The 16244-nt window shown below is 28.9% G+C and overlaps 2 protein-coding genes across 4 annotated transcripts in view; one reads left to right on the plus strand and one right to left on the minus strand.

Annotated features, from left to right (window-relative positions):
* The window catches only part of LOC117166895, a 19221-nt gene that overhangs the window by 1289 nt on the left and 1688 nt on the right, over positions 1-16244 (plus strand). The window contains exons 3-4 of one of the 3 annotated variants that reach the window (XM_033351333.1): positions 65-257; positions 335-1004. In XM_033351333.1, coding sequence (XP_033207224.1) covers positions 65-257; positions 335-393 — 252 coding nt within the window. In that variant the 3' untranslated portion in view covers positions 394-1004. Of the gene's footprint in view, positions 1-64; positions 258-334; positions 1005-16244 lie in introns of those variants that run through there. The other 2 variants (XM_033351332.1, XM_033351334.1) reach the window with 2 other exon arrangements.
* LOC117166893 (melanotransferrin) overlaps positions 6010-16244 on the minus strand; it is a 28134-nt gene continuing 17899 nt past the window's right edge. The window contains exon 9 of the mRNA XM_033351329.1: positions 6010-6791. Coding sequence (XP_033207220.1) covers positions 6151-6791 — 641 coding nt within the window. The 3' untranslated portion in view covers positions 6010-6150. The remainder of the gene's footprint in view (positions 6792-16244) is intronic.

Consider the following 16244-nt stretch of genomic DNA (forward strand, 5'->3'; position numbering starts at 1 on the left):
AATGAAATTTCAGTCTAATTAATATTTATTTTTTCGTGATTTATACGATTTAACTTAAATAAAGGATTCAGATCTGACCAGCATTTTACGTTTGAGTTTGACAAACTTTGGAATCAACAGAAGTAACACAAACTCTAAATCTATATCAAGGCAAGAATGGATGGAACGAATTAATGAAATAGCTGAACCTCGGATTCGAGAACCAAATCCAAGTAATGTAATTGGAAAAGTAACAGAAAATGCCTTAAAAGCTATAGGTATGAACCCCGAATGTAATTTTTTTATATTCCCTCAAATTTATTTTTTAATCCCAATCTTATTTTTTCATGCAAAGCGTCTAAACGAATACAAAAATTGGCTAAAAGAAAACGTTTGAAATTAATAGATGCCTAAAAGAAAGATCGCGATCCGTATAAAGTGAGCCCTCAAGCACTAAAAGCAATTTGTTCGGAAAGAACTAAATCTTTTGCTACACCAAGAATTTTCCAACTTCACTCTCACAATTGCAATATTGAGAAAGTAAATTCCCAATAAAAGTCGAGGGCGAAAAAGGGAACTGCGAGAGAGAAGCAATAAAATAAAAGAATTTTATGAAACTATAAAGTCGTTTAGGCTTACTTTATTTAGAAAATATTTTGGACGGTATGTGGTGATACATCAATAAACAAAGTACGACATAAATATTACATATTTCGACAAATTAAAAATGGACGGATATCGTTTTTGCATTCAGATCTAAAATTAAATACTATATCATTGTTCGTTAAAATCTATACGCATTTTTACAATTAAAACTATTATTTGTTTTAGAAGGCACTATATGTTTATAGTGTAAGTGTATACCTACAAACTATGGAGTTTTTTGTGACTTTCAGTCACTTGTACTTTAAAAATGTATAAAATATATACAATGCAACACATGTATTATAAAAACTTTCTAAAAGCCTTAAAATATGTAAATAAAACTTTACTTATATAATTCTCAAAATTTAGAACACTTTCGAATACAATAGTTTTGACTTCTTACCTGGCTACCTGTCTACCTGGCTTCTTACTCAATAAATTTATCGGGCAGATTACTTGCAAATAGTTACAATAAATTCTCCTTCACTCTTCTGAATACTTATTAAAAAATTGGAGATCTGAAGATTAAATTGATCAAAAAGTCTTGACGATGCATCAGACTTCGGCAGTTAATATTTATCTACAGTATTAAATACAGTCTTGTAGAATTCTTTTAAAAACTTTGAGATTCTTTCTGTCAATTCTCGAGACCTAAAATATGTGGCAGAAATTCTACTCGCTTTCGAAAGAAGATTTCGAAGCGGAACTGTAGATTTTCAAAAGAAACTATCCACTGTGTAGATATTTCTTTCGAGGCTGATTTTAAAGTATATTTTTTATCACACCTGCGCCATAAGTGCGATTTTAGTGCCTGCAAACGTCCCCTATACCAGTATTTATATTCCTAAGCATATAATAGTATATTGCATAAGCAGAAGAGGATTTTTCCATGTTTACGGTGAAGGGAATATTTTCAGATTATGATTCATATGATTATGATTCATATTCTTTCACTTACGACATTTTTGTACTAACTATGGAGTAGAGAGTACTTTCTGCGACCACCGTTCGAGAACCGAATTCATAAGCCCATTCCACAGATGTAAAGATGGACCGAAATCATGTGGTTAAGTAAAACGGTTTACTCAGGGTCCAAGGCTTATAAAGGAATAACGTAATGTGATCTGATTGGGTAAAAACAGGGTGTCTACCCTACCTGGAAAATCTGGAATTGTCAGGGAATTTTTGTATACGGGGTTGCTAAAGACCTGGAAAAGTCATGAAATTTTAAAAAATCGCTGGAAACCTGGAAGTCATGGAATTTTGAAAAATGACTGGAACTTTTTTAATTGTTTCTATTTTAAAGTCTTAATAATTTAATATTTTATAGCGAATTCTCTATATTTGAAAATTGTAAAGGAAGTTTAAGGAAAAGGCAAGTATCAGACAAAGTGTAAAAATTAAATGAAAAGAAATGGAAGATTCAATGGGAAAAGCAAAAATAATTGGAAAATGTTGAAGAAATTCATGAACTGATTAAATTTTGATAAATTTTAATACAGACAATTTGATTAGTTCTTGCGATCTAAAAGTTTGATTAAAAAGTAAAAAGTTTTATTAAAGAGTTTTTTTAGATTACTATTATTTTCAAATGTAAACCTAATCTTTGAATAAATAGTTCGATTACAATTCTTCTTAAAGTAATAACAAAACAAAAAACAATATGGTTATGATTACGGTATACTTTTTTCACTTTGATAAAAATATTATTGAATATTGTTTTGAATTCAATAAAACTTATTGATAAACTATTAACATTGCATTACATTTTGTTACAATTCAATTTAATTGGCTGAATTAAAACAAAAAAGTAGACATGGAATTTTTTCAAAGTTATACCTCCAAACCCTGGAAAAGTAATTGAATTTTGTAAACAGACTCTTGTTGCAACCCTGATATACCTGGAAACACCTGGAAATATCAGGAATTTTTTTAAAGACAGGCAATTCTTTCGAGAGCGTGCTCATTCTTTTTTTTTAATTCCAATATAAAATTTAATAACAATAATTCTTAATTGGTGAAAGTAACTTTATATCACTGTATTGAACTATTCTGCTGAAAATTCGTTGTTTTTTGTTGTTGTATGAAATCAAATTTTTAGTTAAAAATGTATCGTTTTCAGTTGAAAATTCATGTATTTTGATGAAAAATGCGTTCCTATTGTTTTTCTGCCATTTTTTCTCTATTGACTGAAATTTTTCTTAATTGAACATTCAACTCATATAAAAAAGTCGTATTTTTTGGTAGAATTCAACTGTTTTTTATAAAAAATAAACATCTTTTTTTGTTGAAATATCAATTACTACATTTTTCGTTCAGAGTTCAACTTCTTTGGAATGAAAATTTAATTCATTGTTTCAAAGTTAAACTCCTTTGCTACCAATGAACTTTTTGGTTAAAAATCCATAATTTTAATTAAAAATTCATATCTTTCATGAAAAATGAGCTATTTTATAGAAAATGAGTTTTATTTTGGCTAGGAATTAATTTCCTACTGAATAATTAAACTCTTTCAATTAAAAATTTAAGTTTTTTTTTCTTTAACTGAAAATGTAACTATTTCAGTTGGAAATTCCAATATTTTAGTTAAACATCATCTTTTTGGTTGAAATTAATTTTTTTCAACTAAAAATTTAACTATTCAATTTTTCACTGAAGAATTATCTTTTTTAGTCAAAAATTCGTTATTTTTTTGTAAAAATGATTTTTTTAATTCCTTTATTCCAGTTGAAGATTCATTATTGAAATTAAAGATTCATGGGTTGAACTGATCTTTATTAGATTAAGATTCAACTATTTGATTGTAATTGATATTTTTTGTTTGTTTAAAACATAGTCGATTAAAAATTCACGCATTTTGTGGAAAATAGTCTTTTTTTCTAGAAAATTACTTTTATCATTTGAAAATTTACGTATTTCAGTTAAAAATTATTACTTTCTTTAAAAATTCATCCATATGGTTGAAAATAAAACTACTTGGTTGAATGTTTAACTTTTATGTCAAAAATTGATATTTTTTATTTGAAATTAGTCTATTGTAGTTGATGATTCATCATTTTAGTTCAAAATTCATCACTTTGAATGTAAACTCCTTGTTTTGTGCGGGAAATTAATTTTTCTTGACTGAAAATCTCTATAGTCCATTTTTGTTTTAAAGTCGGTCTTTTTTTAGTTCGAAATTCAACTATTTGGATGAAAATGAATATTTTTTAGTTGGAAATTTAACTATTTGATCAAGTATTTACATGATAAAATAAAAATTGTTTGAACTATTATCAAATTCATGGTTTTTAGACACAAATTAAAGAAATTATTAATTATGTTTCAGTATTGCTCAATTATTTGATTAATCGACGGCGTCAATATATTTAAAAATATCTTGTAATATCATTTTTCAAAGCTTTTGAAATTAAACATATCAATTGAATCCCTAGAAGCTAAATAGAATAGAAACTAAATGAAAAATAATTTTGCTAAAAATTAAGCACAGTCTCAAAAAATATCAAAATATAATGAGGCTGCCAAGATATAATGTCAAACTTATGTAGTATTTAAATGTTATGTAGAAAATAATGAAAAGAAACGTAACGAAACTTCCTTTACCTTCTTTATCGTTTCTTTGTACAAAAAACTTTAAAGAAAGATAATTTTGACATTGTGCCTCCACAGTTACAATATTTTTTACACCTTTTTTATAATTACCATAGTTTACGGGTAAATGATATAGAATTTTCAGAAATAATTGGAAAATAATAATGGCTCCATACTATGAAAAATTATACCTGCAAAATTACCTGGAATTAACAGGGAATTTTCTTCGAGGATTTGAGCAGACACCCTAAAGAACAGCTTTAGCAGACTTTATCGGACACTGAGTGATTAACATTATCACCGCAATTTGGCGCTGTCTACACACCACATGACAGTTGAATAGTTGAGGACAGCTTGTTTCACGGTGTGCCCACTCTAATGTATTTGGGGTGAGGGGTTTACTCATAGATTATGGCAAAATGTGAGATCCGCGCCACCTAGGGGACGTAGCAAGAACTATTGTCTACAGCAACGACTCCCCTCCTTCCCTTCTCACCTTAATTTTTAGGTTATGTTGACTTCTCTTTCTGAAATAAATACATGAATAATAATAACCAATAAAACAAACCAAAAATTGAACAAAATAAAATCTATCATCGATCAAATGCAATCAAATGTTTAAGTCTGTTGCAATCGATCTATCATAGAAAGATTCCAACAGACTTTAACATTTGATTGTTCGTTATATCAGAACGATTCCAACAGACTTTAACACTTTATTGCATTTGATCGATGATCGATTTTATTCGGTTCCATTTGTAGTTTGTGTTATTGGTGAAAATCCATTGTGAATCCAAGTTCATCACGCAAAAAAAATATAATTCTTGCAGCTACAGTGAACTTGGGCAGACGTGAGCAGACGATAGAACGTTTATCGTCTGCTCAAGTTCATTTCGAATTCTGAATTTACACGAGCGCCACCTAGGGGTCGTAGCAATTACTATAATCCGTTCACCACTTTTCTAAGGGAGTTGGCTCACCGTGGCTTGTTTGGAGAAGTTTATGAGACCCTAAAGTCGCACTTATTTTTGCGTTGTGATAAAAAAATATATTGTATGACACTCGACTATACCTGCAGCTCTGGCTCCTACTGCAACTTCATACGAGGCAAAGTTGCCACTTAAGGGCACGTGATACTTACAGTTTCCCCGGCTTTTTTCCACAAAAATGAGAATTTTTAAAAACTGAATTCGGAGATGCTATAAAATATCATAACGGACGTCTCCGGACTCTTTTTTGAAGGATAATAAAAAAAAATTATTGTGCTCAATAAAAACTTTATGCATATGCATTATTTTGAGGTTACGTCGTTTTTCATCTCTGCCTTTCCGATAATCTGAAAATTATTAATGAAATAAACTTTTTTGATTGCCTGCAAACAAAGTTAGTTCCAGGAGATTAGTTACTATGTTTATTTGTAAGTCCACAGTTTTCGGCCAGAAATATCGTGTAGTTTGGAAGTAACACTCGGGTGAATTGTAACACACATAACCTCGAAATATAGACGCACGTTGTTAGCAATATCAAAAATTTTTTGATAAAAAGAACACACAAAAAAAGTGTGTGGGGACGTCCGTTAGCATGTTCTATATCATTTCCCAGATTTTGAAGGCAAAATGTTTCTTATACTAGGAAAAAAGCCGGGGGAATCTAACACTTAAAAAATCGATACTATATTTCCTAAGCGCTATGCAAATTAATCACATTTTGCTAAATTAAAACTTTTTTTAATCAGCCTGCAAAAAAAGTGTGTCGGGACGTCCGTTAGCATGTTCGCCATCATTTCCCAATTTTATAAGACAAAATATTTATTATTCTAGAAAAAAAGCCGGCGGAACCTAAAACTGGCAAAATCGACAATTTTATAAGTATCACATGCCCTTAAGGCCCTTAGATGATAAATAACTAACATGGGGAATGTTATAAAAAGAAGACTCATCTGCCAAGGACTAGAGTGAGTAGGAACATTGCTACAGTTCCGATTAATGAATATGCAATAGACGAAGCTCCTGCATTACAATCGACCATTCTTCTCGCTCTCATGAATTCTGGCCCTAAATAGGCAATGTATTCCCTCTTATCTTTGTTAATCACAACCAATTGTTGTGTGGCGTCTTGGAATATCAAATCACTGTATGGTGGAGTGCTGTAAAACATGCTAAAACTGTACTCATCTTGGTCCTTTCTTCCGTAGAATTGTTGGGCGTAAATGAACAGATTAATATAAGCATTGAGTTGCGTTTCGTTGTAGCCGTAATATCCTCCTCGAGTGACAACGGCATTCGCTGCTACTTTTCCTAAGTTGCAATTTTGATAATCATAAGTCGAGCGACGAGTACCATCGGGACAGAGCAATTGAAAATCTTTTGTGAACGTATTACGAGCCCACAATTCCTTGCGCTTTCCGTCTGTATTTTCTGCAACGGTTGTGTGTTTCACAAAAGCCACGTCTCCTCCACCTTCAACTAAACACCGGAAGGCTCCTGTGTATCCGAAATAATCTTCAGATGCGTCTCGCCGACAATATCTGTAACTGGTACCGTGGCAGAGGTCGCACATGTTGTCGTAAGGAACACCTGTGACACAAATGGTTCAGAAATTTAAAATAACGAGGAAAAGTAAGGAAAGGATTATTTGCAAAATATCTTCCATATTTATTTTGATCTTAAGGACGATGTAAGAATATCTTGCAATTTCGTTTTACTATTCAGGAAGAAAGCGAGAAACGGGGCTTTAATCGAAGAAATATATTCCCGACCATTTCCCGGTTCGCAAAGATTTTTTCGGAGTCAAAAAAATTTTAACTCTACAGCTAAACATTTTTCTATTTAAAATAATACAAAATAAATTACAAATTAAAGCACTCAAAGTGAGACTGTTGAATTTTAAAATTTTAAAATTGAAGTGTAAAAGATTTTTAATTCAAATGCTGAATAGTTTACACGTGTTAAAAATATGAAAATGAAATTAAAAATTACAAAATTAAATTAAAATTTAAAGCTGTCAAATTTACACTGTAACAAATCGATTGAATTTTACATCTCTGGTGGATATAAATAAAAGGAGCCTCGTGTATCCGAGTAAGTTTATGAAAGTTTATAAGAATCAACCTAGCCATTAATTTAGCAATTGACGCGGTTGTGATATTCCAATTTCATGGAGATTGAAGAAATACATAAGATACTATGAATATTTTTTTTTGAGTTCATATATTCCGTAACAAAAATATGAAATATAAGTTTTGAATATCCGCATTTTTCCGTTCCAATAGCAGAAAATTTAAAAAACAAAATAGGAATAGGAATCAAAATGCTCCAAATTTAAATAATGGATGCAGCGATAAACAAAGAGAACGGAAGACGCTTTCATACATATTATTTGATTAATTATTCTAAATTTTCAAGTATTTATAATTCAAAAATCTTACAGTGTTCGTCAGGGTAAAATCAAAGATCTTTCGTCAAATTAAAAATATCGATATAATTTTCAATCTCAGGAAAGTGATTTTTCCTAAGCATAGTATTTTTACACGCTGCGACTGAATTTTCTCTTCTGAATTTAAAGTTATTATGATGGAATGTGTAATTTTGTTTTTATCGGGTGTGTAATATTACACTGCTATTCGAGAATCCTTTTAGTTACATCGCTAGAGGATGTAATTTCACACACTTTGTAAAATCACACAATGAAGTGTGTTATATTTACAATGATACAATATGTAATTTTCTGAAAATTTTTAATTTTACATACCTTTTTTTTACAGTGTAAAATTTTTAACTTATATAAACTGTAGAGTTCAAAGATCAGATTCAGTTTCAAAAATATAAATCCACGTTATCATTTTCAATTCTATAAATTGAAAAATCAATCAATGAACTTTAAAACGTTCAAAATTATATTATTTTCAAGAATTTTTAATTAGAAACATTAAAAATTGAAAAATTAAATTTTTTTAACTGGACATTTCTTAAATTAGAAGTTAAATTATTTTCATTTCAAAAAGTTTAAACATCCTTGAAAAGCTTCAAAATTTTATTTCAAAATCATTACAAATCTAGAAGTTATTTTGAACTTTTTCCCATTTAAAATTATTTTTGAAATTTTTCAGACCTTCTAAATGTCTTTTAAAACGAATTGAATTTTTCCTACAACATTTAGGAAATCTTGCAAATTAAAAAAAAAATTCCTTATAACTTTGATGTATAAATAACAATTGAACACCTATTATCTGCAGAAAAACTTTTAGCAATTTTTGAATTTTTCTGTTAAAAGACTTGTCATTGTTAAAATAAAGTATATGAAATGAAATTCCTCGTAAAACTAAACAAAAAAAATTCGAGGTCTATGTCATAGCTTCCTAAAATAAACAAATTTTTCATACAATATTGTAAAACGATTAGTTTCTGAAAATATCTCGCTTCGTTGCACCAAAAATCATATTTGCACCTAAAACAGTCTAATGTGAATAATTTTTTCAATATTTCCAAGAAGACAGATGTTTTTTTAAATATAAATAATTTTCGATAGGGTACGGTATAGCGAGATGGATATAGGATGTAAGATTAGCCACCCAATTTTCTCGTAGGCTATCATTTCTTGGTAATTGTTTTTTTTTTTTTCACTAATATCAGAAAAAAATAAAACTTTCGCTTAATATTGAATAAATTCAATTAAATTTTAGATTTTTAACCGATTTTTAGATAATTGTGAAATCGAAATAATAGTTCAATCGTCAAATAAAGTCAAAGGGTCAAAAGTTTGCTAAAGTTATGTGAGTTAGCTAAAAACAACCATATTTTAAAATTAAAAAAAAAAACAAAATTCAAATGTTTTTGATTAAAATTTTATCGGTAGAAGTTTGGTTAAAAATTTGTCTTTTTATTTGTTTTTGTTTTGAAAAATTACACGATGTGTTGAAAATTCGTCATTTTTGGTTGAACTCGAAAGCTTTTAATTTATAATATATTTGGATTGAAATTTTAAGTATTACATTTTACGTTGTTTGCTGAAGATTCCTCTATGTTTTAAGATAAACTATGTTGATTAGAATCAGCTTTTTCGTCAAAAATTGATTAACTGAAAATTTAACTTTTCCGCTTGTTGAAAATTCCTCTCTTGTAGTTGAAAATTAATATTTTCGGTTGGAAAATCATTTTTCGGTTGTAAATTTAACCTTTTTTTAATTCGAATTTCTTCTCTTAAAAATTGATCTTTTTTAGTTGAAACTTTAACTATGTATTTCAAAATTGATTTTTTTAGAAAATTGTTTGTTAAAAGATTTCTTTTTGATTGAAGTTTTTTTTAGTACCATGTTTATTTCTTGCGATGAAAATTAGACTATTTTATTTTTAAATTTAAAAATTGAATATTTCATTTAAGATTTGTCTTTTTTAACCGTTTTTTATGTAATATTCAAATCTTTTTTGGCTGTAATATCAACTATTCAATTTTTCGTTGAACATTCTTTTTTTTGGTTCGAAGGTATACTACTTTGTTAAAAAGTAATATTTTTGGTTCAAGATTTATTACTTTCATTGAAAATTCATCTCTATTATTGAAAATGATTTTTTTTACTTGAAATTCACTTCTTTTGTTGTAAATTATATATATTCTGGAAATTCAATTTCTTTTTCTGAAAATTTCACTATGCCATTTGTGGTTGACAAAACATTGTTTTAGTTGAATAGTGGTTTTCTTTTAGTTGGGAATTTGTGTATTTTGTTGCAAATTAACCTTTCTAATAGAAACTTAAACTTCTTGTTTGAAAATTCATCACTTTGTTTGAAAATTGAACTATTTCATTTTTGATTCAAAATTTAACTTTATTAGTTGAAAATCCAACTGTTTCGTGAAAAAAAAGAGAGAATGATATCAAATCAGGTACTTTGAATTTTTTCAGTAGACAATAATGTTATGTTTGTAAAATTCAGAACAACGCAAGAAAAAGTGACAAGTAAATAAGGTATTAAATTGTTTCTCTTCAAAACTAAATGACTTACTCTTTTACTTTATTTTACAAATGAACCAAAACCTTTTATTAATATTTTGCATAAGAAAAGCTATTTTTGATTAATTAAATTTTCGCAGAACTCGGACCCGAACAGATCGGCGATCGCGCACTTTGGCGAGTTGTAAACTCTCCCATTAGATATTTTCACTTCAACAATCAGCTAACTTCACTTCGTTGAGTTCTGCGAGGGAAAACAATGGGCCAAGTGCATGGGATTCAGTGCATTTTCGGCTTATTTCACTAATTCTTCTTAAAAACTAATTTTATCTATATAAATGTATTTGAAATAGTTTTTATTTTTTTAATAACTATTTTATGAAATAATAAAATGATAATAATTGTGACTCATTGCAAAGATATTACAGAACTAAAGTTTTTTCCCATGCATTTGGTCCATTGTGTTCCCCTCAGCACTCAACGAAGTGAAATTAGCTGGTGGTTTTGCAATCTGCTAATTATGGTCCATATTGCGCGTATGGTGTAGACTTATAAAACAAGATTCTACTCGACATAAATGCGTATTAGAAAATAATGTCAAATAGAGAAAACAGACAAAAAACTTCTTAAATATTCTAATTTGATATTACTTTTACTCATAAATAATATATAATAAGTCATTTTGTTAAGCAGCTCATTCTGCCCCAATACATGACTCATCCTGCCCCGGGCATGGGGCGATATGAGCCAAGCGCACTACTTTTTTATTTTGGTTTCTAATCCCATGTATAATTTTTCATTTAATTTTATCTTGGAAAAATTATGAATAAAATTGTTTGTAGAACATGTGTAGCGACTTAATTTCAAGCAATGACCGAAACATTTTTATGCAGGATGAGACATTTATGAGATATTTTAAATTAAATGAGAGATGCAAACTCTTTTTAAAAGAAAAGCAAAAATCGAACGACTAAATTTGGACCACAACGAACAAACAAAAACAAAAAACAAAAACCAACAAAAAAATCCTATTGTAACCTGAAAAAAAATAAAATGATTTTCGGACAAAAACAAAAAAGAGGAAAGAAAAATGAGAAGGCAGCCATTTTTGCCGGGACACTTTTTTTTAAATTTGCAGATTACAATAGGATTTTTGTTTTTGTCACTTAATAGTCGCTTCCAAATAACATATATTTAAAAAATCTAAGCTATTATATATTTTGAGAATGGTCGGTATTATTTCGCCATCTGGTTCTAAAAAATGAAAACAAAAAAGAGTAAGTAGAATTTAAAAACGGAGTGGCTATTTCGCCATACATGTATGTCGAAATAACCCAGCGGGAAAAAAATTTGGCGACGTATTTACGACATCGTTACATCTTTACGACATCCTATGTCCATGTCGTTTCGGTGTCTTTGCGATATCGTAAAAACATCGTCAAATCATACGAGTCATTTACGATATCATAAAGATAGCTTAACGGCATGGACATAGGACGTCGTAAAGTTGTCGTAAAGACGTCGTAACGATGTCGTAAAGACGTCGCCAAATTGTGTGCCCAATGGGAGCCGACGGTTGCTTATTTCGACATACAATTATGGCCAAATAAGGATGGTATTTTGTTTCGCCCTTTCGGAATATATGCAGGAGAGGGTGACTGTCAAAATAAGGAGAGTCACTTATTTATTATTATATGGTAGATTATAATAACGAAATTAATCATTAAAAAGGCAATGGTAATTGCACAAGCAAAATATGAGAATGAGAGGCGAGTTAACCTCAAAATTTCAAGACATGGCTCCGAGGTGGTTCAGACCACTGCTGTCAGATGGCGCTAAAAACGAATACGCGAAATTTAAATTTCATTATACTTTGCTATTATAGCTACGAATGAAACATTTCAATTTTAGGAAAATAATAACAAAATTTTCATGTCCGAATCTATTTCAGTTCATGCAACTTCAAGTAACAGAATCATTCGCCTCTTTAATATGTTGTGCATTATAAACTTTAGTGTGAGGTATTTCTTGTAGAACGTTTTAAAATAAACAAAGTTTTTTGTTTATAATTTCCTCAAATATATCGTCAGAAAAAAATCCATGCTTCGAGAGAAAAATTCTCGTGGCCACAAAAGTGGCTTAACCCACATAAAACGTATATAATGTGTCTCTAATATAATTAAACATGTAACAAACAAAAAATAAAAAGGCGGAGTAATTTACAAAATAGTAATTTAATAATTTCAGAAGAATATTGTAAATTTCAAAATTTTTCTCATTCCTGGACAGATTTTGAATCTGGAAGGAAAATTTACATATGTGTATTAAGTAAAAAGTGATAGCTGTATCAAAACAGAATTTGTAAATATTTTTAAAGAAAACTTCAAAATTCAAATACTGATAACATCAGTTTTTTTTAAATCGGGAAAACAAGTGCCGTTCAATTTTCTCTAAAACACAACATTTTTGTCGCCAAGATATTCTACGATTTGGAGTTAAACTCTGGCCTTTGGAAAAAAAGTTTCCTATGATTTTTAGAATTATAATGCTATTGACATTCAAGTCTTATGAAACGAGTAAGTTTAAAGCTTACGAGAAATAATTGTTTTACCAATAGTTGTTTATAGAAATTTTTCATAATAATTCAATTGAGTATTAAAAGAATTATTTCTATTTTATGAGTGCAGATTAGGGTGTTCCAAATTTTTTTGTCTTCAATTTTCATGAATATCGCCCGGAAATTTGTTCGAATCCACACGAAAATAAATCCATTGCTTTTTTTAAGAAAACTGATATTTAGATGCAGCGCAAGCCCCATGAAGGTAAACATGTATTTTTCATGAAAAAAGACGTTTTTTTTTTTTAATTTTATTCAAAATCTTTAATATTTGATTAATTGAACTGAAACTCAAGTTTTATCTTCGCAATCAGCCATAGAACACAGATGAATAATTACTTTTTAAGAAACACCATCCACAATCTGTTTTTAGTATTCCGAAAAAAACCCATAAGTGAAAAAATGGGGTTTGCGAGTTTTTGGGGCTAATTATGATTTTTTGCGTTTTTTTTAATGCAAATTGTTTCTAGTACATAAAATACCACTTTATACTGATAACTTGCAAAAAATTAATTCAACTTAGCAAAAATAATGATTCAAACAAATTATTATTGTTTATAACTATCTTCTTCTTTATTAATGCTATACAGTTGCGTTTTCTTCTTAAATGTTTAACTGTTCACCCAATTTTTACATAGTAAAGTAATAAATAATGCATTTTAACAAACATAATTGTGGTCCTAAAAAAATTGCTGTTTTTTGAACTCTCAAACTTTTTCTCCAGGATTCGCTAACAAATAATAATTGATACAAGTTTTTAAAAAAGCTTATTTGACAATTGATTATTGTTTATGACTATCTTTTCTTAGAGTAAAGCTAGAAAGTTTTGTTTTTCTAAAATCTTTAGTTTGATTTGAACTTTTTAGTTATAACCAAATAATAAGTGAACCTCAAAAAAAATAATTTTTCTAATATTATTGTACATTTTTCAAGTGAATTATTTTTGCGCTTGTTCCAATGCTTAAAAAATTATCCCCTAGAAAATTATATTTTTAATGTTTGTTCTATAATGTTTATTTATTACTCCTTCATAACTTAAAAGGCAAAACACAGTTAAACATTTCAGAAAAATATGCAACTTTCTAACAATGAGCAAAGATGATTTATCATTAAAAATTTATTTTTATTCTCCTAAAATTGAAATGTTTCATTCGTAGTTGTAATAGCCAAGTATAATGAAATTTAAATTTCGCGCATTCGTTTTTAACGCCATCTGACAGCAGTGGCCACAACCACCTTTGAGCCATGGCTTGAGATTTTGAGGTTAACTCGCCTCTCATTCTCATCTTTTGCTTGTGTAATTACCATTGCCTTTTTAATGATTAATTTCGTTACTATAATCTACCACATAATAATAAATAAGTGACTCTCCTTATTTTGACAGTTACCCTCTTCTGCGTATATTCCGAAAGGGCGAAATAAAATACCGTCCTTATTTGGCCATAATTGTATGTCAAAATAAGCTATCGTCGGCTATTTCGCCATACTTGTATGTCGAAATAGTCGCAGCCATTTAAAAAATGCATTTTAATTTTTGCATAAAATAGTTTTTACTAGTTTTTGCGGAGTTTAAAACGTTTACGATATAGTAAAAGCAAAGATAATATCTTTGGTAAAAGTAAGTCTTTATCAAAAATTGGACGAATAATATGAAGAATAGACTATTAGAATTAGTATACGAATCCTAATCTAACTTTTAGGTTAAACTTTTGAAATAATAAATAGGCTGCGACTATTTCGCTATATAATTATGTCGAAATAGCCAACAGTAGCTTATTTCGACATACAATTATGGCAAAATAAGACGGTACCTTATTTCGCCCATCGGAATATATGCAGGAGGAGGATGATGACCACAGTAAGGGAAATGCGTTATTTCTTATTATATGGTAGATTCTAATAAAGAAATTAATCATTAAAAAGGCAATTGAAATTGCACCAGCGTAACAACACGTGAGGCGAGTTAACCTCAAAAAGGCATGGTTTCGACCACCGCCGTTAGGTGGCGCACATACCGAATGCGCCTCTTAATTGCAGATCTCGTTGTCTCGTGCCCACAAAAATGGTTTAATAACCCTCATGAAAATGATAGAATATCTCTCTCATGGAATTAAAAATGTAAAAAACAAATAATAAAAACGTCAAGTATTTGAGATAATTGTCATATAATATTTTTAGAAAAACACTAATTTTCAAGATTTTCACATTTCTCATCAAAAATGACAAGATTTTAATTGAATAATTTTTAATTAAAATAAACTTTTAATCTCAAACTTTCATCAATTTTGAAGCAATTATAAGTCAGAAACAATAAAAATGTAACGATTTTGAAGTTTGTTTAAAACTAATCACTTCTTACGTAAGTCTTTTAAAATAAATAACTGTTTAATTGTTATTTATAGTATTTTGTTACCTATTCAGTGGGATTATAAAAAGAAATTGTCGCGTCAAAAAATGAGAAATTCCGTATATAATTTCTTTTTAAATTGTGATAAGTTAGAATGAATTTCAATTACTTTTTTAATTGAATATATTTATCTGCTTATAATAAAATTGCTGACTTGCAAAATGTCAATTAAAAGACAAAATTTTCATATAAGGAATTTTAAATAGTTTTTTAAAATCATTTTTGAAGACGGAAAAATACTGAAATCAATTTTCGACACAGAAAAATGCAAGGCAAGCAAGTTTTAAAAATTAAATATTCTTGCCGCAAAATGAAAAAATATTATTTTTTTTAATTTCGTTTACATACTAATCATTAAAAAAGTGTTGAAGTTTAAATCAATCGTGAATTATTTTTTTCGAAAGAAACATGTCCTGCTACTGTTTTGTTTAGAATTTTCTTTTAAAATATTATTTTAACGATTTCAATTCTAGAAAAATTTACTCTCAAAAGCGTAAAAGGTAAAGTTGTAGAGAATGTTCTGCCTGCAATGATACGCTATAATTTATTGAAATTTAACTTTTTTTCAATTGTTAAGAAGCGTTAGTAAAAAAATAATCAGTAATATTATTCGAAGTGTTAAAGTCACAGAAACACTATTTTTCCAGAGGTATAATTTTTAATACGGCAACTATCTTAATAATTTAAAATGTTTAAAACTGAGTCTCTTGAACTTAAAAAAGGTCTAAGTTAAACATTCTTAAATTTTTAGAGTTGCAAATTAAATAATAGCGCATTTAGAACATCAAAATGTAATGAAAACGAATTTGTACAATTTCAAATTAAGCTATTTAATTGTAAGTATGTATTCGAAGTTAAAATGATCTTAAAATTATAACTCCAATTTTTGAAGTTTCAGAAAAATCAACATATTATTATTATCATTATTACACCATTAAGCCATTTCCCTTTCGGGATAGGCGTGACTCACTCGGCAGGGGAAAGGTGTAGTGTGTGGAAGGGATAGAGATTTTTCAGATTGATCCAGAATTCTCGTGCTATTTAAGTAAATAACACGT

This window comes from Belonocnema kinseyi, chromosome 2 (assembly GCF_010883055.1).
Source record: "Belonocnema kinseyi isolate 2016_QV_RU_SX_M_011 chromosome 2, B_treatae_v1, whole genome shotgun sequence".
Lineage (NCBI taxonomy): Eukaryota > Metazoa > Arthropoda > Insecta > Hymenoptera > Cynipidae > Belonocnema > Belonocnema kinseyi.